The sequence below is a fragment of the Elephas maximus genome, chromosome 8, assembly GCF_024166365.1.
Source record: "Elephas maximus indicus isolate mEleMax1 chromosome 8, mEleMax1 primary haplotype, whole genome shotgun sequence".
Lineage (NCBI taxonomy): Eukaryota > Metazoa > Chordata > Mammalia > Proboscidea > Elephantidae > Elephas > Elephas maximus.
Window position 1 is genome coordinate 106313672 of NC_064826.1, and position 25943 is coordinate 106339614.

The 25943-nt window shown below is 41.0% G+C and overlaps 1 protein-coding gene across 1 annotated transcript in view; it reads left to right on the forward strand.

Moving 5' to 3' along the window:
* Positions 1-6802, forward strand: part of HECW1 (HECT, C2 and WW domain containing E3 ubiquitin protein ligase 1) — a 458581-nt gene extending 451779 nt beyond the window's left edge. The window contains exon 29 of the mRNA XM_049893967.1: positions 6474-6802. Coding sequence (XP_049749924.1) covers positions 6474-6585 — 112 coding nt within the window. The 3' untranslated portion in view covers positions 6586-6802. The remainder of the gene's footprint in view (positions 1-6473) is intronic.
* The last annotated feature ends 19141 nt before the right edge of the window (positions 6803-25943 follow it).

Here is a 25943-nt window from a genome sequence, read left to right on the forward strand (position 1 = left end):
AATCTAACAGATTTGCTTTGGGAAGCTTTGAAGTATACAGTAATACTATTAACCCACGCAGAGGGCAGACAGTGGGCTTAAGAACAGGTTCTTCACATCAGGGCCAAGGCACCACTAAAAAGGCTGTTGCTTGCACGCCCTGAAGAGGGTTCCTTGGAGAAGTGGTGACTCCATCCTGGGCCAGGGGGCCCAAGGATCTAGTGTCAAGATGCCTGTGAGAGGATGGTGAAAACAACCCTCTGAATAGTCTTCCCTGACCAGTCTCCCTTGTACAGTTTCTGATTCAAGAGCCTGAAAAGTATCACCTGTGTACAGAAAGAAAGAATCTCTGGCTGCCAAGAACCTTATTTGAGGAGACCTGGTCAGGCCACATAGCCAGTGACAGGAAGCCCTGAGGCTGAGTTCACAGAGAGTGGGGGCAGGGAAGGCAGAGAGGCTGGCAGGAGCCGCAGGCAGACACAGCGACCGAGGGCTTCCCAGAGCCTGTGGGCCACATGTGCATTGACCATACACTCTGAGATATTCCTCAGGCCTTCCCTCTACAGAAAGAAAGGCAACTAGCCTCCTAGATGAGAGTGCCAAAGAGTGTCAGAGCAAAGCCTGGGTCATCGTTCAAGCTAAATAAATCTTTTGCACCAATCCAAGTCCTTGCCTTCTGAAAAATGTATGAGGGTTAGGAAAAAGAACTTTGAGAAAGAGGATTTCTAGGATATAATTTTACATTTCCTAGGGAGGACATTTCATAGACCATGATAGCTGGAGTATATTTGAGGCAGGACAGTCACTAGGGTCGGGGAGGTCAAGGAACCAGGGAGCTATGGTGTTGAAAGGGTCATCCATGTGGACTTAGATGCTACATAGTCTGGTGGGAGGACCTGGAACAGAAAGGAAGATTTAACCCAGGTGCCAAATGTATATTATCCAGAAGGTCAGCAGGAAAGGGAAGTGTAACTAGGTCACCGATTTTCACAGTTTTTAACCGTAGCTCACAGAAATAAATACTCTTTACATCACTACCCAATACACCACATGTGCTCGTGAGAGAGTGTGTGTGTGTGTATCTGAAACCCAAGTTCTTCAAAATGACACTCAACCCTTGTTACAATACCCTCTATTTTCCATTCTATTCTATTTCATTAAAATGAAATGCCAGTAACAGAGACTGGAGAATCCCCGAGACTATGGCCCCCGAACAGCCTTTTAACTCAGTACTGAAGTCACTCCTAAGATTCACCCTTCAGCCAAAGATTAGACAGGCCCATAAAACAAACAGTAATACAGGTAGTTCAACCACGTATACGAGACTAAATGGGGACACCAGCCTAGGGGCAAGGACAAGAAGGCAGGAGGGGACAGGAAAGCTGGACAAATAGAAATGGGGAACCCAAGGTCGAGAAGTGGAGAGTTAACACACATCACAGGGTTGGCAACCAATGTCACAAAACAACATGTGTTTCAATTTTTGAATGAAAAATGAATGTGCTCTGTAAACCTCCACCTAAAGCACAATTAAAAAAAAAAAAATCTTAAACCATCCCCACACTAAAAAAAAAAAAACGACGTGCCAGACAAAACCTGTAGTATGAAAAAAATAAAATTATCTGCATGGCATGAGACTCAAAGGAGCAGAAATTTTGGATCAAGGATGGAAAAGTAGTGACATGGAATCGATAGTGAGGAGTGAGAAGAATGCTCAGCCAAATTTCCGAGAGTGGCAGTGTAGAACACTGGGCAGTCTCTCCTCATGAGGACCAGAGAAGGTACGGCTGGGACTTGGAGGCTGCATATAGAAAGATTTAAGGAGGTGGGAGAGTTTGCACACTGTGGAACAAGGGTTGGTTCTGAGAAGGAAAAGAGGAAAGGTGTGGAAGGGAAGAGAAGTACGGCGAGGTCTAAGGAGAAAAAACACAGGGCTGTAGGGAGGTGACAATAAAGGAGAGTATGGAACCTTAGGGGGTTACATTTTGGGCGGGGACCAAGGATAACAGACTGTGTGGCCTAAAAGCTTCCCCCAGGAAGATAACATGAACATCCCTCCGTTCCAATGCCAACTGAGCCCAGGCCCAAGGTGGAGCTCCGGGCCTGGTTTGGTTAGTAGTTGGCTTTCTCTATAGTGGTAGTTCTCAGGAGGAGGCAGTTTCCACCATATCCACAGGAGACACCTGACATCTCTCAAGACATTTTTGGTTTTCACAACTCATTGTGGGGGCAAGGGTGGTACTGGCAACTAGTGGGTAGAGGTCAGGGATGCTGGAACATCCTGCAATGTCCAGGACAGCCCCCCACAACCAAGAATTATCTGGCCCAAAATGTGAGTAGAGCCAAGGTTCAGAAACCTTAGTCTGTCAGCTTTAAGACTAGAAGAGGACCTACAAGGATGCTTCAGGGGAGCCATTAGGAAGCTAGAAGAGAAACTGACAGACATCAAGAAGCCATAGAGAAGCCACGAGGAAGAGCTGTTACGTTTTTAAGGAGCTTGAGGAGGCCGGGGGTTGAGAACGGGCCTCTGGATTTGGGAATCAAGAGGTTATCAGCAAACTTTAAAGAGAGTAAGGAAGCAAGGACCTGTCTGAAAAGAAGGTTATCTAATTATGCAATGGAAGGAGATGGGAATGAAGGGAAGACCCAGCTTACAAAACTGGCTGAACAACCAGTAGCAAAGAGTAGTGATGGTTGCTTCGTTTGTCTGTTTTATTGTGGTAAAAATATATCTAAGAAAACATTTGCTAATTTTATACTTTTTACATGTACAATTCAGTGATATTGATTACATTTATCATGTCATGCAACTATCACTACTGTTTCCAAATCATTCCTCCACTATTAACAGAAACTCAGTGCTCCCAAGGAAGGGCTTCCCCTTTCTACTCTGTCCCACCCCTGGTAACCACTAAAAAAAACTAAACAAAACCCACTGCTACAGAGTTGGTTCCGACTCGTAGCGACCCTATAAGACAGAGTAAAACCACCCCATAGCATTCCCAAGGCTGTAACTTTATGGAAGCAGACTGCTACGTCTTTCTTCCATGGAGCAAATGGTGGGTTCAAACCACCAACCTTTTGGTTAACAGCTTTAACCACTGCACCACAAGGGCTCCTTTTGTTCTCTATACATTGCTTATATCATGTAAGTGGGGTCATATAATATTTGTCCTTTTGTGACTGACATTTCATTCAGCAATAGTGTTTTCAAGGTTCATCCATGTTATAGCAGATATCAGGACTTCGTTCTCTTTGTGGCTAAGTAATATTCCATCCTACAGATATGCCACATTTTGTTTATTCATTCATCTGTTGACAGACGTTTGTTTTCACCTTTTGGCTATTGTGAATAGTGCTGTAATGAACACTGGCATAGAGGTTTCTGTTTGCATTTCTGTTTTCACTAATTATGGGTATATACCTAGGAGTGAGATTGCTGGGTCATACAGTAGATCTATGTTTAATTGTGAGAAACTGCCAAACTATCCATTGCACAAGTATGAAATGAGGGTCATTTGTCCATCAGTAATTCGTGTGGAAAGGCCAGGGGTCTTAAATCACCATGAGTGTGACACAATCCTTAAGTTGTTATTGCAATTGTGGCTGCATTATTTAAGAGAATCTAACCTTTGAATGATGATTCAAGGCTTAGGAAAGGCAGTTATGTGCATCCTATCATTGAGGCTTACAACAGTCCTCTGAGGTGAGCCGAGCATGTATCATTATCCCCACTTTACAAGTGAGAATACCGAGCCTCAGAAAGATTAAATGACTTTCTCAGGGTCATAAAGCTGGCAAGTGGGATGAGAATATAGGTCTTGAACTTCTGGTTCCATGCTTTCACTAGCCCCCCACACCACCTTGCAGGCACTCTCCAAACCAGAAGAAATGACCTAATCAGGTGTGCCATTCTGTTAGAACCCCACCTAGAGGGTGGGCTGCACTGAGGACTGCTGAATCAAATCATGACTTGATTGTACTGATTTAATTGTGTTCATTCTTTCCAGATTACACAATAGAATTCATTTAAGGGAAGTAACCAAGGCTATAGACATGCCATAAAAGCATCTACTGAAGACATTGTAGGTACTCAGACAAGGGAAGAGATGCTGTGCCATATGCTTTCTGTTTATTCCCAGCAATTATCATTTACAGAGTTAATTTGGTTCCAATTATTTTGTAAATATGGGATTTTTTTTTTCTGTGCTGTTTCCATTCATGAATGCCAATTAAAATTACCAGAGGAAGAAAACCAAGAGGCTGCCTGCTCACACCATGCTCTTGGCTAATTCAGCTGGTTCCATAAGAGCACTTGGGGTTTTTCCATTCCACTTAGCTTGGTCAGCCATCGCCCAGAGTGTGTCCTGGATTCAGTCTTTCTATGGGTAGAGCAGGACCACTGTAATTGTCTTCCTATTCAATTTACTGACTTCCTTTCCACTTTCACTCAAATAAATACTCATGTCGAGGTAAAATATTTCAATTATTTTTTTTCAAAATCAACACAGGCCTGTTTGAATTTTATATAATAACTCTGTTTACCTCTATTTTTATATTGCGATTCAGTTAAGTGCTTGAGGCCTAAGGCCAGATGTTCTACTGTTTCTTGCCCACACTTGGGGCTGGAGGTGGAGCCAGAGGACAGATGGTTCCCCCCAGGACAGTAAGCGAGATGTCACCAAGAGAAGGAGCAATAGATGGCCGGCAGGCAAAAACAACAGCTTCTTCCACAGAGTCTCCCTATACAGGAAAACCCACCTTTCCCTACCTCCTCCTCTTCTCACCCCAAAATTCTCTCCCCTGCACCACACCCTGAGTGTTGTATCAGTCTGCATAGTGATCTGAGACTATGATTCATGTGCAATTCAAAACAAGGGTATGAAGAATACCCAATACCCTGGGGATTTTGTAGTTGAGTTTAATATCCCAAATAGAAGTCTAATGAAGACAGCATAGTTTTTAGGTTTGGGTTTGTCTGGTTTTATTTGCATGTTTGTTTTGTGATATTTTATTTTTATTTTTTTATTGCCTCCTTTTCTGTGCTGCTTGGCTTCTCAAAACACCATTCCAACTCACTACCCCATCTAGGGAGTCTGTTGTTTTGTTTTACAGTTGCCATCGAGTTGATTCCAACTCATGGTGACTCACGTGTGTCAGAGTAGAACTGCTCCATAGGGTTTTCAGTGGCTGATTTTTCCGAAGTAGATTGCCAGGCCTTTTTTCTGAAGCACCTCTGAGTGGACTCTAACCTCCAGCTTTCTGGTTAGCAGCCAAGTGCATTTGTTGTTTTCACCACCCAGGGACTCCTTCAAGGGAGTAAAAGCCATTAGCTTCACTTTGCAGTTGCACCAATTCACCTTTCCCCCTATTGTGCTACAGGACACGGCACCAACAGAAGATGCCATAAAAACAAAGAATTCCTGACAGGAAAGGGATTGTAACTCAGTCCAGCCAATCAGGCAATTTGACGTGTCACAGGAAGATTCCATGCCTCTGGTCTTCACCACCAGAGGTGGTAATGCAGTCACAGGGGTGATGCAGTCCTGCTCTGGTTATGCATTCATAGCCTGGCATGGGGAGGCCACATGCCCTGTCTAGGCCAAGCACTGGCAAACGGGGGCCTGCAGGATGAGGTACAGGAGGCATAAGGCAGACTTCAGGGCAGGTGCACAGGGGTTCTCCTGGTACGTCCACTTGGGGCTACCCAGGGAGGATTATCGGACAAGCTCAGCTTTTCCTGAAAGTGCAGCACTTCTGCTTCAGGGCATGCATGTTCCATTTGCTGAGAGGAGTCAGACGGGGCTTCCAGGCACACCTAAAATGAAGAACTGGAGCCCAGAATTCCAGGAGTTCTGCTGACACCTCTACGAAGGCCCAGAAATCAGATCTGGGCAAGGAACCTGGGGAATGTGAATCTCATATACTAATTATATGTTTCCCTCTTGCGCTGACGATATCTGAGTTCGTATCTTAAATGTAAAATAAGGCTGATATCATACAGTTTATAACTGGTTTGCTAGTATACATCTGGCATCCCTGGGTGGTACAAACAGTTAATGTACTCAGCTGATAACCAAAAGGTTGGCGGTTCAAGTCCACCCTGAGGCACCTCAGAAAAAAAAAGGCCTGGAAATCTATCTCTCAAAATTCAGCCATTGAAAACCCTCTGGAGCACCATCCTACTCTGACTCACGTGGGGTTGCTGTGAGTTAGAGTTGAAAGCAACTGGTTGGTTGGTCAGTTGCTTGTACTGTACTGCTAAAGGGATTTGCTTAACAAATGGAAACCACTCATTTCTAGTTATTCCACTCTTTCCAGCTGATCTATTCATGTCCATAAGACTGTGGTTGTTAGTTTGCAGTGCTTTTTGGTGCTCCTGAATGGTAGTTCTACTCCCTTTTGATTCACAGCTTCAGCTGAGTCACAGACACATCCAAACACAGTGCATCTTCGAAACAAACACCCTCATCAATCTTTTCTCTCCCAATCAGGGCACACACGTGTTTCAACCGATTGGATCTCCCACCATATCCATCGTACTCCATGTTATATGAGAAGCTGTTAACAGCAGTTGAAGAAACCAGCACCTTTGGACTTGAGTGAGGAAATGTAAACTCGAGTGTCTGACATTTTCCTGGCCAGTGACATCAACCTTTCTGGGATGATTCTCCTTTCCCTTAATCAAATCTCCTTTGATTTTGGTATTCCATGATTCTTATTTTCCAACCAAATCTGGATTGACAAAAGCTGTGCATGAAGAATTGCCTTCTTCTAAGATCTAACCTTCAGGCTTCTCTCCTCTGTCTTCAATGAACTGCTAGCCTGTATGCAATATTAAAGAAACAAAAACAGCTGTCTCAAGGTCTGTGTATATCTCCACATACCTCCATTACTAACAATGAAATATGAATGCAAGTTATGCTACACTTGACCAAATGGTAATAAATGTTTACTTCCATTTACATCACTTAAGGGAAAATTTGAGCATTAAGCATCCTAAGCTTTTCTATGCCCATGTCTTCTGAGCAGAACCACCATTTTTTATAATTTCTAACAACCAACTCCAGAACTTAGGAGCTGATCAACTTTTTCTTTTCCTCCCACTCTATTCCCGTGCATACCATCCACCCAAAGGACAGCAGTGGCAAAACCGAAATTTTTATACATTCAACTCATGATTTTTACGTGGCATCAGTCCCATCAGCTGGAACTAGCCTAGACACATGGTGCAAATATGACACTTTCCAACAAATATCAACAGCAAGAAAGAGACCTCCTGCTGATGTGATGCAGTGCCTCCCAATGGTTGCGGGGAGTGTGGGCTCAACTGGAGTTCAGAGAAGTCTAGAATGGGGAGCACCCCCAATGAATACTCACCACACAAGAAGCACAAACTTGTGCACATGTCCACGGAGGATATCTCATGATGTAGCATAAAGAATGAGGCCTCTACCCCCCACTAAGTTGTATGGAAGGCGGTGAAGCAAACAGGAGAAAGGGAAGAAGGACATATTACATTGGTCTGAATACCTGAGTTCTGTACTGTTTTGTTTTGTTCTAATCTAGCTACAATTATCTTTCACAAAGGAAGAAAAAGATATAAATCATCTCATGACTTTTGTTAAAGCCAAGTATTACTTGATTGGCAGACAAACTTTTTTTCTAACTTGGATATTGGTTTTTATGTGCATATATATATATATACTTTTTTTTTTTTTTTTTTGGTTCTGATGTTCAAATTCCTTCACATCTGATTGTCCACAGGAACCACACTAAATAAGAAGCTGCAGAGAATGATGGTGCTTGTTAGGGATCAAGGGCAATCTCATACTTCTCCTTCATCCATAGCAGTCCTCCTGGAGCAGAAACCTAATGCTCCAAAGGCATGCTTATTTGTGTCAAAATAAATATCCAGTTTCTTTTAGCATCTGGTAAAAAGATATATCAGAAAAACTTAGTGTTTTCAGAAAAACAGTTGCAGGCTCCAAAGACAGCCTAACCTCTTGGTTGCATTTGAAATCAACCCAACCATAATGGTCGTTTACTATTTTTCTAACTTTGTTGTCCATGTTGTCTGAAATATGTCATAAATGAAATTGTTTTTCTTCACTGGGAAAAGATGAGCTAAAGGGGCCCCACTATTTAAATGCCACATTGCTGTTTTCAACAGATAAAGACTAAGAGCAGAATGTGAGAAATATCAGACAACATTAATTCCATATGAAGTCATGCCCATGCTCATCACACTAGCTTGTACCTGGACAGCGTAGTATCTGTGTTCCCTGCACTCCAAAATAAAACGTTCTTTAAGTAGGAATTATTTACAGTGCCCAGCATCCCTTGCTGCTGTGTTGCCAATCTGGGTGTATGTGTTATAGAAACGTAGCTTCCCATTGTTGTCTGAAAAGAATATTTAATGGAAATGGGATGGAATATGTAAGTTATATGATGGAGAATTTGAGAGATCTGTAAAATTCAGGACATATTTCAGCATCTGAGAAATAATGGATTCCAGTAGAGGTATTAGTTACTTATTAAATCAGAACACAAGGATCACGCAAATCATTTTGCCATACCCTTAGTCCAACTCTTTGAACAGCATATAGGGAGCATCTTTTGTTTTTAGATATCGGTGTTATATGTGTGTAATATGTATGAGTATGTAAATACTCATTAATTCAAACATTCAACACCTTTTTTTAGTACCTACATTATTTGCTGGAGCTCTGGTGGCACAGTGGTTAAGAGCTCAGCTGCTAACCAAAAGGTCAGCAGTTCGAATCCACCAGCTGTTCCTTAGAAACCCTGTGGAGCAGTTCTACTCTGTGGAAGAAAGTCCAGGCGATCTGTTTCCATTAAGATTATATTCAAGAAAATCTTATGGAGCTCAGTTCTACTCTGTAACACATGAAGTCACCATGAGTCGAAATCAACTCAACAGCAATGGGTTTGGTTTTTTAGCTTACCCTATCCACATGCAGAAGGAACAAGGTATCTTAGGAATACATATAGATAACTTGGGCATAAATGGCTTTTCAACTAACTTTTCCTTATCCCCTCCCTCAATACCATGACTCTAAGTGTACCCACAAAGCATAACAGGAAGGAGTAGTATTTCATAGAGCAGAAAATTCCATAAAGAAATACTAGTGCCCAAATTCTTGTAAAAAGACCAGACTGAGACTAGAAGGATCCCAGAGGTCATGGTCCCCTGATCTTCTGTTAGCCCAAGACAGGAACCATTCCCAAAGCCAACTCTTCAGACAGGGATTGGACTGGACTATGGGATAGAAAATGATACTGGTGAAGAGTGAGCTTCTTGGATCAAGCAGACACATGAAACTATGTAGAAGAGATGAGAGGGCAGAGGGGGGCAGAAGCTGGCTGAATGGACATGAAAATAGAGAGTGGAGGGAAGGGCTGTGCTGTCTCGGAGAGCAACTAGGAGTATATAGCAAGGTGTATATAAGTTTTTGTATGAGAGACTGACTTGGTTTGTGAACTTTCACTTACTGCACAATTTTTAAAAAATTGGTTAAAAAAAAAATACTGGTGTCAAAGTCAGCTGGAAGAATTCAAACCTTGCTTAGTGGGGCCCCGACATTCCATTACAGCCTTTCACAGAATCCCTAAGGAAGGAAAACAAAGAGAAGAGGGGCAGAGAAGGTACAGAAAGATTCTTTTTATTTCTCTATACCCAAAATGGTTTTCATCAGCTACTTTTATATATATATAAACCAAAACCAAGCCAAACCCACTGCCCTCAAGTCGATTCCAACTCATAGCAACCCTATAGGACAGAGTAGAACTGCCCGATAGAGTTTCCAAGGAGAGCCTGGAGGATTTGAACTGCCCGACCTCTTGGTTAGCAGGTTAGCAGGTCGGCAGTTCAAATCTGCCAGGCGCTCCTTGGAAACTCTATCGGGCAGTTCTACTCTGTCCTATAGGCTCGCTATGAGTCGGAATCAACTCGATGGCAGTGGGTTTTTGATATATGTATATATATAATGGAACAGCTTTAAAACTCAATTATGCCATTAATTTCATGAGATGGGGGTATAAACCATCCCAAATCATATAATTTAATGGGTAAAGCAAAAGATCTATTTGTTATTACCTGTAATTTTTTTTTTAATTTAAAGCATGAGTTTTCTCCACAGAAGCAAATTGCAGAATTATCCTTATATAAGCCACAACTCATCTAAAACAAGATCTTTTAGATCTAGTTTTAGTAAGAGTACTACACCCTTAATTGGAGAACAAACAAGAACAATAAATACAACTTCTGAGTTACAACTGAGAAAAATGCTTTTAAAATTCTATAAATATTGTAACAAAAATTTCATAGCTACCACAAACATTTTATCATTTTATTTTATGATCATCATAAAAGTATAATAGAAGCTGACTCTGTAGGGCCAGAAGTATTCTAAAGTTAAAGAATTTTTGTAAATGCCTGTGTACAAAAGTCAATGGTGGGGGTGAACATTTTTACAACTATCACTAATGTAGCACAAAATTGTTTGGAGGGTGGTGAGAAAAAATTAAGAAAGAGAGAGATGTGATAATTTTGACAGGCTTTAAATATGCAAGATCTAATTTTTTTTTTTTTTTAATACATGACCATACATCCTTTACCAATAAATATATTTGTATGTCAAGCCAATGATCTGGACTTCCCAGGACATTTCTAACGTTCCATCTATTGCATTGTCAAAAACCATGTGTCCAAAATATAGGTTCGAAAAATTTCTCCATTGCCGCAAATGTTTTCCCAGTCAAAATGGAACACTTTCAAATGAAAGTAGTTAGAATTTTACATAACAAACATGGTGCTTTATTATTATGTACTTCTGTGTTCATTATTAAAATTACTGCAATATTATATAAAAAAATCCGGGATGGATGTTCCAGCCATCATGAGGTCCAAACGAGAAAGTGTTATTTTCCTGTTACTGACATGTAGTCCCTTTGTTCTAGTAGAAAACCAGGTGCCTAGAGGTAGTATATACAGTAATATTGTTCCATTAGCCTACTTCCTGCAGCTTCCAATTTATCTAAGGCAATGTCTACAATAATTTTGTTACTAGTCTTCATTCTAGTCAATAGCAGAAGAGGTCCACATAATTGGGCTGATTTTGCCTACATTGACAAGAGAAATGTCACGTGATACTCAGGCCGCGCTTTCTCTTCCATCATACCACCATCAAGGAATGTCAATAAATTCACTTTGGTATGGCATCGTGTGTGCTCCTTATTGCAAACAGAAGTCTAGGGCAACACATATCAACTTTGTAGTTCTGATATCACACCTATCCTCTCACAGGACATAAGCGATAAAACAACACAGAAGGCTTCCAGCCACTATGATAAACAATCCCCTGAAGAATTATTTTCCAAAAAAGCATAGTATGTACCCACAGATCTCTGAATAAAGGAAGAGCTTTCGTAACAAGGCCCTTGTGTATGTCTATTAGAACTGCACGCCAACCACATGGTTATGTTTTGTGAGCATCTTTTATGTCAACCGGTTGATGTGTCGAAATGCTTCTAGAAAGGCTTCAGGCCATGGCCTAACATCCAGTGTGAGCCTAGGACGAGGGTTAGCAGTAGGCAAAAATGTCATGTCCAGTGACATGTATCACAACTCCCAATAATGCAAAGACGTTACCTTCACCTGCCTTTGAAAGACAAACCAAGTGGCTCTCACTGGGAGGTCAGAAGCTGACTTACTCCTTGAGAAAAAAAATACTTTATTATTAGAAACAAAGTGTAGGTAGCATTGAGAGAAGGAAGAACTGGAGGGACTAATTTGTAGGTGACAAGACATATCAATGTTGCATTTTTCTACATGTGTTGGGTTTACTTTAGATTTACTCTAACTGAAAATAATTTTTCTCCTAGGACATTAGGGAAATAATTAGCCTGGGTCATAAATTAGGGAGAGGAGTAAATTATATTATTTTGTGATATAATCTTATTCTGAAATCAAGATTAGATTTTATATCTCCTGATTTCTATGAACATACGTTTCCAATACTCTGTGCTAAAATGCATTGACTAGAAACTGTACAAAAAAAATGTGGCACATATAGCTTATATTCAAGAAACACTTAAACATATTTATGGAGAATGGTTCTCTAGCAGAATAAGTGAAGGGAGTGCTGGAGGCCCTGGGTTCTCTCCTCAGCTTTAACAGTACTGTAGGAATCATCACATTTATTGCTGGGAATAGACACTTAAGATACTCTCGTCTGCCTAGTTTATCTTGTTGATGAGGAATCTCTGAGATCAGGAGAGGTAACTTGGTCAGGCCACCAAGCTTTATGTTGGGGCTAAAGGTATGCCCTGTCACAAAACATCCCTTGGGGTCCTGGGCTCCTAGGCCTAGCTTAACCAATAGGAAATTTGCCATGAGAGTAAAGGTGTACAAGAGACAGAAGCCAAGAGTGTAACACCAGCAACCCCAGGCATCCACAACCAATGTGTATTCATCACAGGACATGGGCTACTCACAGCCGTAGCCCCTCCTTCCCACCACCTTTAAGAGGTATTATCAGCCCCAATAGTATTATAGAAATACTAGTTAACACTATTACTCATGTATTACCCTATGAAATGGCTACTTTTATATTCCCATTTTAAGCTGAAAAAACTGAGACACAAGGAAGTTAGATAACTTGCCCAAAGTCACACAGCTAGTAAATAGAATATGTTAGGTGGACAGTATGCCATGGCCCCTGCACCTCTCACCCAGGCCATCTAATCGGAAGCCTTGGGCCTAGAGATTTCCTGATACTGCAGTCCGAGAACTGAGTTTCTCACTATTTCCCAGTTTCTCCTACTTATCAGAGAACCTCCCTCCCTGTTCTGGGTACACAGTAAACTTTCTCTGCTCACCTTACCCATGCATATTGTATGGTACCTGGCCAACCCCATTTCTGTATACATTCCCAGTGGGAAGGGAGTGGGATCCTTCAAGAGCAGCACAAGAGAGGTGTATGCAGGTGACCAGCCCTGTGTTGGCTGTGGGAAGTGACCTGCTGGCCGTAGGGTACCAGCGCCCACTACTGAGGCTGACTTTGCTTTGTCTCTTCTCTATGTGAGTAAAGCATTGTTTCACCCAATGACTGTGTGTAAGTTGTGCTTTTCTTGGCAACTGGACCTTGGGTGAACAGTCTATATAACCCAGACTTGAGTATAAGGAGTCTGGCTCCAAGGCCCATGCACTCAACCTCTACCACAGACTGCCTTCATTCAGGTAACCATTAATGAACACTTACTACAATCTGATCCTGTACTAGGGCACATGGGAAACGGCAGTCCTTGTCCTCAAGGAGTTCACAGTGGAGCAATATAACAACTGATTCTTCCCCTTCACTTGAAATTGGCCCCTGATTGTAATGAGAGTAGTCCCTGCCCTCACCCTGCTCCTGGGTACCATATGGTGCCATTAAAATAATAATAATAAATGAACAAAGTGCCACAGGGAAAAGGGAAACAGAGCAACTGGTTCTGCTGGAGAGCAAATACACAGGAATGTATTCATATGGAGACAGAATTTGAGCATGCATAAAATTGGGGAAAGTAATTTAGATTTGTGAGCAAAAGGAAACAACATGTTGGCCCTCCTGAAACAGCAAACAGAGATGGAAAGGAAGTGATGCTTAATAATTGAGTAAATCAACCTAAGAAGACCCATGATAGCTTGAGGAGCTGTGAAAATGCAGCTACAAAGAGATTTTATTTTTTAATGTCTGGAAGCTCTGAGTGATTTAGTGATAAAACTTGATCAAAATAGCTGTCAGAGCACTTAGGCAACCCCAAGAACTTGTATTTCTTTCCATTTTATTCCAAAGAGTGCATCTTTTATAGTTACACAATTCCTATTGCTTTTTAAATGTAATAAAAATTGGATCATGACTTATCTTGTCCAGACTTTTATATTTGTCCATTCCTATTCTCTTAGTAAAAAAAAAAGGAAAGATTAAATGGCAATGTCCAGCATCTCTTTCCTAAGACTGTGGCTGATTGCATAGCAGAGGTCAGGCTGGACCAACCAACAGCTGCTGACCAGCAGGTATTTGAGCAAATCCAGCCAAGCCAGTACAGCCACCTAGCCAACCTCCAGCTGACCCCACAGACATGAGCAGGAAAAGGTTATAGTTAAATGCCAGTGGTATTCTGTGATTGCTGTGGAACATTACTGCAGCAATAAATAACTGGTTCAAAAACCACTAGGCATCATTTTCTTTCTAAGACAACTTTTGAACACTGAAAGTTCAGTTTAACCTTGTGAGTGCATCTGCTACACATAATAACCACGGCTCATTTTAAATTAAGAATTATACTGGAGAGGGAAGAGAAATTGGTATATACTCATAAGCTTTTTAGAAAATAATTTGATAATATGTATCAAGAGTTTTTTTTTAAATATCCATGGCCACGTTCTGGTTCAAAATTGAGTCTTGCTAGCAGTTCTCAAGGAGACATTTTTCAAGGTACTAAATATGGCTGGGTGCTGTCCTGGCCCCTGCCCCCACATCAGTAACTCTCTATATATATCTAGGATCACAACCCCTATGTAAACAGAGGAACTAAAGAACTGTGTTGTATAACACATTCCAAAAGTTGTAGTCCCCATACACAAACTCTGCAGTGTAGGGTAAAAGCAAAAAGAACTCTAGTGGTAAGTGTATTAAGCATCTACTCTGTGCCAGGCACTGTTCTAGGCACTAGGGATCCATCAGAAAACAAAACAAAAATAAATGACTGAATGAATAATGTAGTGTGTTGAAAGGTATTAAATATTATGGACAAACACGAAGTAAGGAAAGGAGATAAAACCAGAAAAAAAACAAACCTGTTGCCGTCAAGTCGATTTCAACTCATAGTGACCCTGTAGGACAAAGTAGAACTGCCCCATACAGTTTCCAAGAAGTGCCTGGTGGATTCGAACTGCCAACTTTTTGGTGAGCAGCCGTAGCTCTTAACCACTACACCACCAGGGTAGTATTGAAATAAAAAGGATTACAAATATGGTTTTTAGAGAAGGCCTGGATGAAAGATGACATTACAGCAAAATCATGAAAGAGATGAGGGAGCAATCCTTGAGGCTATCTGCGGGGAGAGTGCTCTAGTCAAAGGTAGCAGCAAGCCCAAACACCCTTGAAATGGCCATGTTTTTTGGTTTAGTAGAGCATGCTAAGGCTTATAGTTTTCATCTACTTTTTCAGAAGGGCAGACAGTAAAGGTAGAAGGCAATACTGCTCCAGTTCTATAGATCTTCATTAAGATGAATGCTTATTAGACTAAGTGTTTGCCAATCTACCTGTCATCCAGGCATAGACCTGGGTAGGTATACCAGCATGAAATGAACAGGATGTGAAGTCAGGGAAAACACACACACCAAACACACTATTCCTTAGCAAAAGCTAGGTCTAATTTGTTCAAGAAGGACAAGTAATTCTGGGACCTACGAAAAATATCAGAGAACAAGGAAAAGAATCAGCACACTGAAGACTCAAAGGAAGCCTTTATTCCTGAAAATCATGCCTACAGGAAATAGTCGAAATTCTTGGAAAATTTCTAACTGGTGTACTGGATAGGTAGCAAGAAGATATGACCCCTAAGAAAAAGAAGCAGAAAATATAAGAAGAAAGATGAACTGATGAAAAAATAAACCAAAACGAAAAACAATAGCAGAGTTCTGATCAAATGGAGAACTAAGCTGATTTGGGAACCACCACCACCCTCATGCTTGAAATGCATTAAATGGTTGGATAAAGGATTGTTTTTTAAGAGTAATACATAAGTAGCAGAGGGTTATAGTAGGAAGTAAGCCACTTGTCCTAGGCTGGGTTCTCTAGAGGAGCAAAACCAATGAAGCATATATAAAAATAGAGAGAGAGAGAGATTTATTTCAAGGAAATGGCTCATGCAATTGTGGAGGCTAGAAAGTCCCAAATCCATGGGTCAGACAGCAGGCTAGAGGTTTCTCTTAACTCATGTCTAGTTATGTGGGCCCTTATCAGTGTAGCTAGCCTTGCCCACCCACAGAGCAAGACAGCTGAGTGCCTTCTGCTCGAGGTTTATTGGCGGCGGAATGGGCTACCTCCAGGCGCTTATCAGTAGAGCTAAAGAGCTTTGGAACACATGTCCAAGCAGGGCACATGCTGGGCTGACCCAAGAGGACCGATGTGCTGAGAGGCCAAGGAACTAGGAAGCAGAAGCTGAAGAGACAAGGAGCACAGGAAGCTGAGCTGCTTCAGTCTCATAGGGTAGGGCCACAATCTCTGGGATCTCAAAGGGTAGAACCACAGCCTGCTGGGTCTCAAAGGGTGGGGCCATGGCCTCCTAGGTTTCAAAGAGTCAGATCTTCACCAACTCGGTTCTGGAGTGTGGGGCTGCCTTTCACGAGTGCCAGCAGAATGGGGCCAGATCTGCTGCCCAAAACTGAGGGAACAGGGCTGCCAGACCCAAGGGCAAAAGAACAGGGCCTGCCAGGGCCAAAGGGTTACAGTTGTCATTCAGACAGTAGAGTGAGGTCACCCAAATCTGAGGAAGCAGAGCTGCTATTTCAATAGGCCTGGAAGATGAAGATGAAGCCCAGAGCCGAGAGGCCTCCACTAGAAAGTGTAGCTAACACCCAGGGTCTGAAGGGCAGGGCCATTGCCTAAACGGTCGCAGAGAACAGAGGATCATTTTCAAGCCTTGAGAGCTAAGGTAATAAGTTCTGTTGACTTGCTTGGTACCTGTTATCCTTCTATTCCCTTCAATTTCTTCCATTTGTAAAGGAAATGTCTACATTGTGTCTGTTCCACCATTGTACTTTCAAAGTAGATAACTTGTATTCTAAATTTCACAGATATAGAGCAATTTTGCCCCAGGATGGAATTTGGACTTGGAATTGATTTAAAACTTTTGGGATGATATGATAGGGTGATGTGTTTTACATGTGACAAGGGCATGAATTTGCGGGGGGCAAAAGGTGGAATATTATGGACTGAATTGTGTCCCCAAAAAATGTGTGTCAACTTGGCTAGGCCATGATTTCCAGCATCGTGTGGTTGTCCTCCCTTTTGTGATCTGATGTAATACCTATGTATGGTAAATTCTAACCTCTAGAATGCTAAAAATAATAATAGGAAACCCTGGTGGTGTAGTGGTTAAGTGTTACGGATGCTAACCAAAGGGTCGGCAGTTCGAATCCGCCAGGTGCTCCTTGGAAACTCTAGGGGGCAGTTCTACTCTGTCCTATAGGGTCGCTATGAGTCAGAATTGACTCGACGGCACTGGGTAGAATGCTAATAAGATTAAAGACAGTTATATTAATGAGACAGGTCACAATCTACAGGATTAAGTTATATCTTGAGTCAATCTCTTTTGAGATATAGAAGAGAAAAGCAAGCAGAGAAGAAAGGGACCTCATTGCTACCAAGCAAGAAGAGCCAGGAGTGGAGCTTGTACTTTGTACCTGGAGTCCCTACACTGAGAGGCTCCCAGAGCAGGAGAAGACTGAAGACAAAGACCTTACCCCAGAGCCGACAGAGAGAGAAAGCCTCACCCTGAAGCTGGTGTTCTGAATTTGGACTTTAAACCTCCTAAACTATGAGAGAACAAATTTCTGTTTGTTAAAGCCGTCCGCTTGAGATATTTCTGTTATAGCACCACTAGGTAACTAAAACAACATCCTTAAGATTGTGTTCCTCTAGAACCACTCCTGATACCAAAAGTCTTAGGCTGGGTTCTCTAGAGGAGGAAAACCAGTGAAGTGTGTATATAAATATAGAGAGAGAGATTTATTTCAAGGAAATTGGTCACACAGTTGCGGAGGCTGGCAAGTCTCAAACCCATGGGTCAGGCTGCAGGCTCAAGACTTCTGATTCATGTGGTTGCAGGGGCTGACAAATCTAAAATCTGCAGGTCAGATGGCAGGCTGAATGGTTCTTATGCCACAAGAACTGGAGGTCAGATGGTGACAAGATGAATGCAGGATCAAAAGAGAGAGCTTTGCCAGAACATCCAATTATATCATGAATGCAGGCCACACACCCAAGGAAGTTCCTCTTCCAGCTGATTGGCTTCTCTTATCAGATCACAAAATGGAGGTGATTAGTGTCTGCCAAACCACTGAGAATCACAGCCTAGCCAAGTTGACACATAACATTAACTATTATACCACTTACAGGAGGAAGTAGATTTAACCACAAATTCTGAACCCCGAGTAATGGCTCTTGACAGTGTAGAACCCAAATTCATGATATCCAAATGGTACAGAAAGTGCCATGCACAAATGAGAAATTAACCAAAAAATCTGCTTCCAAGCCAATGAATCCTATAGAATCAGAGCAGAGACAACTCAGAAACTACTTCATAAAGACTCCTCAATCCAGGCCCACTTGGAACCCTTCAGAAGAAAATTATTCTTAAAGATGAACTCATCAACAAAAAATCATAAAATACTTGAGTGATTCTACTGCTAGGAGAGAGAATCCACAGACAGAATGACAGGAGGAACTTGAAATAATACTGCAATCTGAAAGAGTCATAGAAGAAGTACTTGGAAATGTTCAAACAGACAAGGAAGGAATATAATACATAAATCAGTAACAGAAAGTTTTAAGCTACAAAAAGGCAGGTTTGAAAAGAAAAATATTGAATGAAGCAAAACACACCAAAAGGAGATGGAAGGAATACACAGAGTTACTGTACCAAAAAGAATTGGTCAACGTTGAACCATTTCAGGAAGGAGTATATGATCAAGAACCGATGGTACTGAAGGGAGAAGTCCAAGCTTCACTGAAGGCATTGGTGAAAAACAAGGCTCTAGGAACTGAGGCAATACTAATCAAGATGTTCCAACAAACAGATGCAATGCTGGAAACACTGCCTATGCCAAGAAATCTGGCCACTGACTGGAAGAGATCCATATCTGTGCACATTCCAAAGAAAGGTGATCCAACAGAATGTGAAAATTATCAAACAATATCATTAATACCACATGCAAGTAAAATTTTGTTGATGATAATTCAAAAATGGTTGCAGCAGTACATTGACAGGGAACTGCCAGAAATTTAAGCCAGATTCAGAAGAGGACATGGAACAAGGGATATCATTGCTGATGTCAGATGGATCTTGGCTAGAAGAAGAGAATATCAGAAAGATGTATACCTGGGTTTTGCTGACTATACAAAGGCATTCGACTGTGTGGATCATAACAAATTACACGTAAAATTGTGAAGAATGGGAATTCTAGAACACTTAATTGTGCTCATGTGCAACCTGTACATAGATCAAGAGGCACTCGTTCAAACAGAACAAGGAGACACTTTGTGGTTTAAAGTCAGGAAAGGTGTGCATCAGTGTTGTATCCTTTCACCATACTTATTCAGTCTGTATGCTGAGCAAGTAATCCAAGAGACAGGACTATATGAAGATGACCACGGCATCAGGATTGGAAGAAGACTCATTAACAACCTGCGATATGCAGATGACACAACTTTGCATGCTAAAGTGAAGAGGACTTGAAGCACTTACTGATGAAGATCAAAGACCACAGCCTTCAGTATGGATTGTACCTCAACAAAAAGAAAACAAAAATCCTCACAACTGGACCAATAAGCAACATGATAAACAGAGAAAATATTGATGTCAAGGATTTCATTTTATTTAGATCCACAATCAATGACCATGGAAGCAGCAGTCAAGAAATCAAACAACGTATTGCATTGGGTAAATGCTGCAAAAAAGGCCTCTTTAAAGTGTTAAAAAGCTAAGATGTCACTTTGAGGACTAAGATGTGTCTGACCCAAGCCTGGGTATTTTTAATTGCCTCATATGCATGCAAAAGCTGGACAATAAGGAAGACTGAAGAAGAGCTGATGTCTTTGAATTATGGTATTGGCAAATACCAAATATATCATGGACTGCCAGAGGAATGAAGAAATCTGTCTTGGAAGAAGTACAGCCAGAATACTCCTTAGAAGCGAGGATGGCAAGACTTTGTCTCACATACTTTGGACATGTTATCAGGAGGTACCAATCCCTGGAGAAGGACATCATGCTTGGTAAAGAAGAGGGCCAGTAAAAAGAGGAAGACCCTGGAGAAGACAGATTGACACAATGGCTACAAGAATGGGCTCAAAGATAGCAACAATTGTGAGGATGGCACAGGACCTGACAGTGTTTTGTTCTATTGTACAAATAGCGTTGCTGTGAGCTGGAGCTGACTCGACAGCACCTAACAACAATAAAATAGGCAATTCAGGAATCCCTAGGTGGCAAAAACAATTAAGTGCTGGACTCCTAGCCAAAAGCTTGGCAATTTGAACCCACCCACAGGTGCCTTGGAAGACAGGCCTTGTGATCTGCTTCCAAAAGGTCACAGACTTGTAAAACCTATAGAGCACAGTTCTACTCTGACACAGATGGGGTCACCATGAGTCAGAATTGACAACAAATAACAATAACAACAATATAGTAACTCAGTACATTTCTAGAATACTCAAAAGATTCAAAGGAAAAATATTAAAATTAATGAAGTAAAGTGGTTGGCTATAATAAATCAACAGCCTACATGAAAACAATACAAGCCACACAAAATAATAAAGAAATCATTTCATTTGCAATAGCAATGAAACATGAAGTATGTAGAAACAACCCTCAAACAGAAATGCAAAAATCCTATATTTTAAAGAACATAATTGTTCTAAGAGACTTAAGACCAGTTTTAAATAAATGGTGATATATAACATCCCTTTAGATGAAAATATTAGATACTATAATTCTTTGTAAACCAATCAATATATTTAGCAAAGTTCTAATAAATTCCAGAAGTACTTCTTTTGGAACTTGTTAAAATTATCCCAAAGCTCACCATGAAGCATGTTCAAACGAGAATAACTAGGAAAAATTTTGGAAAAGAGCATTTGTAAGGGGAGGCCTGTTCTAACGGATATTCAAATGTATTACAAAATAAGACAGCTGAACATAGCCTTGAAATCGAGTTATATTCCTTTTGTAGTTGAACAAAAAAAATTGTTTTTTAAATAAACACTGCATAGTCCAGCCTAGACAAGAATACAACCCACACCTCCCCGGCAGCTTACTCATTTACTCTGCATTTATTGACAGGGCTAAGGCAGACCGTTTGCCCCCACTTCAATTCGAGTTGAAGCTTGCCTTATGTCCAAACCTCTGTTATTTTTAAAATATCAGAGGACCGTTCTGAAAAATTATGTGCTCACAGATCTAAGCACTTCAAGGATAAGTATGCCTTTGAGACCAGCAGTTCAGCTAAACAACATCATTTTCTTGGATATTTGCTGTCAGAGAAAGAAGGTTGATTTGCACTTCTCATTCAGGGGCCAAAATTAGCATTTAGGTCAAACGTTTAAGACCGGACTCCAATCTTTCCGAGACTCCCAGAAAACCCAGTGCCGTTGAGTCGATTCTTCCAGAATTTAACTTAGAAAGCAGCGGCCCAGTATGGCTATCTGTTCTCTCCTTTCCTTTGCCATTTATCCTTCCTTGCCTTCCATTCAGGAGACCCAGGTTCTATTCCCAATCAATACACCTCATGTACAGCCACCACCTGTCAGTGCGGGCTTGCATGTTGCTATGATGCTGAACAGGTTCTGGTGGAGCTTCCAGACTAAGACAGACTAGGAAGAAAGGCCTGGTGAGCTACTTTCTAAAATCAGCCATAAAAACCTCACGGATCACAATGGTCTGATCCCCAATCAATCAAGGGGATGGTGCAGCACCAGGCAGCATTTCAAGCCATTGTATATGTATATGAGGTTACCATGAGTCAGGGGTGACTCAACAGCCGATAACATTTTAGGGTCAGGATTTGAAGGCATGGGGATGTGAAAGGGTATAAGAGAAGCAGGTATACCATGTCCAACAACAAGGCTTAGGCGGACATAGTGGGATCCAATGGAAGGATCTGCTAACACGTTTTAAGAGACTGACAAATGTGTGAATTCGGTCCTAGATTAAAAGTTTCTAGATTCTTTTTATGTTAAACGTGATGGAAAAATTTGGACACAGAAAATGGTGATGGCTGAACAACACAATGAACGTAATTAACGTCACTGAACTGTACATGTTTTAAAGATGTTAAAATGGCAAATGTTTTGTTTTATATATATATATATATTTACCACAGTGAAAAAAATAACCTTCTCCATGGCGTGTGAGATGATTAATGAATAAGAAAATGGAATATTTTAATGCATGTAGAAGATTTAATGAAATGCATGAGAAACCTTTTCCTGAATTGAGGTGAAATTGTCTGCAATTCTGCACTTCATAATGAATATGCTAAAAGAAGGACATGTCAGCTAAAAGGAGGAAATGTGGATTCACTTTGAATCAGTTGAAAATGTAAAATAATTGCAATTTTATTGTCTGTAGTGTTTGGTGTTCTGATTTAGTATTACGTAAAATGCTGTGGAGAATCTTTGAGAAGGTAAGGACTTCATGAAAAGAGTCTAAACATCAAAGTAAGGAAGCATCAGCAGCATAAAAAAAACAAAAAACCGAACGCATTGCCATCAAGTGGATCCAGACTCATAGTGAACCTACAGGACAAAGTAGAACTGCCCCATAAGGGTTCCAAGGAGCAGCTAGTAGATTCGAACTGCTGACCCTTTAGTTAGTAGCCAAGCTCTTAACCGCTGCGGCACCACAGCAACAGGACCAGCAGCATAAACCAAAAAAAACAAACCCACTGCCATGGAGTGATTCCAACTCAAAGTGACCCTATAGGGCAGAGTAGAACTGCCCCCGTAGAGTTTCCAAGGAGCACCTGGTAGATTCAAACTGCTGACCTCTTGGTTAACAGCTGTAGCACTTAACCACTACGTCACCAGGGTTTCCATCAGCAGCATAGGTGCCTAGAATCCCCTCTCTTAACTTCTGATTTAAATACTCACAGAAAAAAAAGATGCCTGTAGAAAATACTTTAGGAGCCCTGGAAAACAAAAGGGAAAAAATTTACCTTATGACGGACTCTAGGATTTGTTTCTACTATTTATAGTTCTGAAGTACGAGGAAAGTTGATTAGAAAACAAGATTAATGGGTGTTTGTAGGACACTGAAAGCTGTTTGATATCTGCCCCTGAGAAATGAGAGAATAAAGGTCAGCCTTTTTATGTGCTGCAAGGACGATGAAGACAGCAGAAGAAACAGTTCTGCACTACCCTGACCACAGGAATGTTTTAATATTTAAACTGTTTCTGCTGCAAGATAAGACTGTTCAGCCAGACATAACAAATAACATTTATTAAGTCCCTAATGTATTTCAACCAGTTGCCATTAAGCGTATTCTAACTCACAGTGACTCCATGTGTGTCCGACTAGAGCTGTGCTCCCCAGGGTTTTCAATAGCTTATTTTTTGGAAGTATATCGCCAATACTTTCTTTCGAGGCACCACTGGCTGGACTCGAACCGCCAACCTTTTGGTTAGTAGTCAAGCACATTTGCACCACCCAGGGACTATGGTTAACGCTCTTGCTGCTAACTGAAAGGTTAACAGTGCAAGTCCATCCAGAGATGCCACGGGAGAAAGACAATCTACTTTTAAAAAATCAGTCATTGAAAACCCTATGGAGCACGGTTCTACTCTGACACACACGGGGTCCCCATGAGTCAGAATCAACTCCATAGCAACTGGTAACGTATTCTAGACACTGTTCCTGAAATTTTACCTGTATCCTGTAACCAGTAAGACCAGTTCCCACTGAATCAATTCCAACTCATTTCTCTGGGTAGGTCTTAGGGTCCATAAACTGACAGACTTAAAGCCCCCATTCCAATGGCCACATTGTGGGGAACGACGAAGGGAGATCAGACCTCTGCCTGATATGAACTCAGAAGTAAAAGAAGATCCCGTTAAAAACCTCTTAACTCAAAGACAGGTCAAAGGGTTCATTAGAAAGCATTTTATACAATTTTCCTTTTTTGTCCGTGTTTGAGGGGAAGCAAGGCTCCCCTCCAGTGGTATGAAGAAGCCCCCGATATTATGCCCCCAAATTTCACTTTCTCCTAAGTTGATTGACCAACACAAACGAAAGGGGAAAACTTACATAATCCCTTTCAGATCCTTAAGAAGAAATTTTCAAAAATGAGAAGAGAGAGATGAGAAGAGATGGCGTGAAAATCTAAATCATAGAAGCAAATTAAAATCCACACTGGAGTCAGTATTGTCAAATTTAACAATGAAAACCAGTGATACAGACGAAAAAGATGAAAACTCTCCTACATGCCCAAGGAACAGACAAAGAAGTGAAAAGTCAACAGAAGCCAATGACTAATGCTGGAGGTTCAGCCTGGAAACAAGGGATCAAAAGATCTTCCTGAAGAACAGAACACAATGCCTTAAACAGGAAAAAAAAACCTCCCCTATAATCTAAACCAACATTTCATATATTAAAAAAAAAAAAAAGCCTCACCTGGAATAAGAGTGCTTATGGTGTTCTACTGTGAAAACAGACTTAAAGAGTTTGAGAAGACTAAAAATCATTTTGACTCAGTCAAAAGATGAAGTGGGAGTGAGAGTAGAAACTGAATGAAAAAATCATGCACTATATGCTGCTAAATGAAAAGGGTAAGATGCAGAAGAGGATACTATGCTACCATTTGTGTAAGAAAGAAGGAGAAATAAAAAAAAAGAAGATAGATGTTAGATGGATGAATGGATGGATAGGTAGGTAGATAGATGATAGATTTGTTGTTGTTGTTGTCAGATGCTGTCGAGTCGGGTGCCGACTCATAGTGACCTTATAGGCCAGAGTAGAACTGTCCCACAGGGTTTCCAAGGAAAGTCTGCTGGATTTGAACCACCGACCTTTTTGGTCAGCAGCCGAGTTCTTAACCACTATGTCACAGGGCTCCAGACAGTTAGAATTTGAGTGTTTCTGCAAAAAGAAACCTTGAAAAGATAACCAGGAATATACGAAATGGGTACCAAAAGCAAAAGAAGGAAAGAGCCTGGAGAAGATAAGGAGGTAAATCTGTTTTATATATTTTGGCTTTTGAACCATATAAATGGTTTAATATTTAAAAATAAATTTGATAGAAAAACCTAACATTGAAGACAAATTAAAACAAATGACTTAACTGCATATTAAAATTATAATACATATACAAAGAGAAAATCATTATTTCAAGTCACTTTTAAACACTCAAAACATCCCCAGTAGGTTTTAAGGCCAAAGGATAGAAAGAAAAAAAAAACCTTAAGTTTTCTCATTAGTTTAATTTCTAATAGTAGAATGCTCCTTAGAAGCAAGGATGGCAAGATTACATCTCACATACTTTGGACAGTCAGGAAGGACCAGTCCCTGGAGAAGGAAATCACGCTTGGTGAAGTGGAGAGTGAGTGAAAAGGAGGAAGGCCCTCGATGAGACAGACTGGCACAGTGGCTGCAACAATAAGCTCGAGCATAACGACAATCATTTATATGGCACAGGACCGGGCACTGTTTTGTTCTGTTGTACTTAGGGTCGCTATGAGTCGGAACTGACTCAACAGCACCTAACAATAACAAGCGTTATTTTATGAATTCTTCAGGATAAATACATATATTAATGTAATACCCAATATTTTTAGTAGCAGACAAAAAGATGCAAATTAATAATACTATGGAAAAAATCCTAGGCTGTTGTCTTGCCATTGTCAAGTCTGGTCTGACTCATAGCAACCCTACAGAACAGAGTAGAACTGCCCCACAGTATTTCCAAAGCTTTTTTTTTTTTAATCTTTATGGGGAGTCCTGGTGGTACAGTGGTTAAGAGCTACAACTGCTAACCAAAAGGTTGGCAGTTCGAATCCACCATCAAAACCCTAGGGGGCAGTTCTACTCTGTCCTATAGGGTCGTTATGAGTTGGAATTGACTCGACAGCAACAGGCTTTTGGTTTGGTTAATCTTTATGGAAACAGACTGCCAC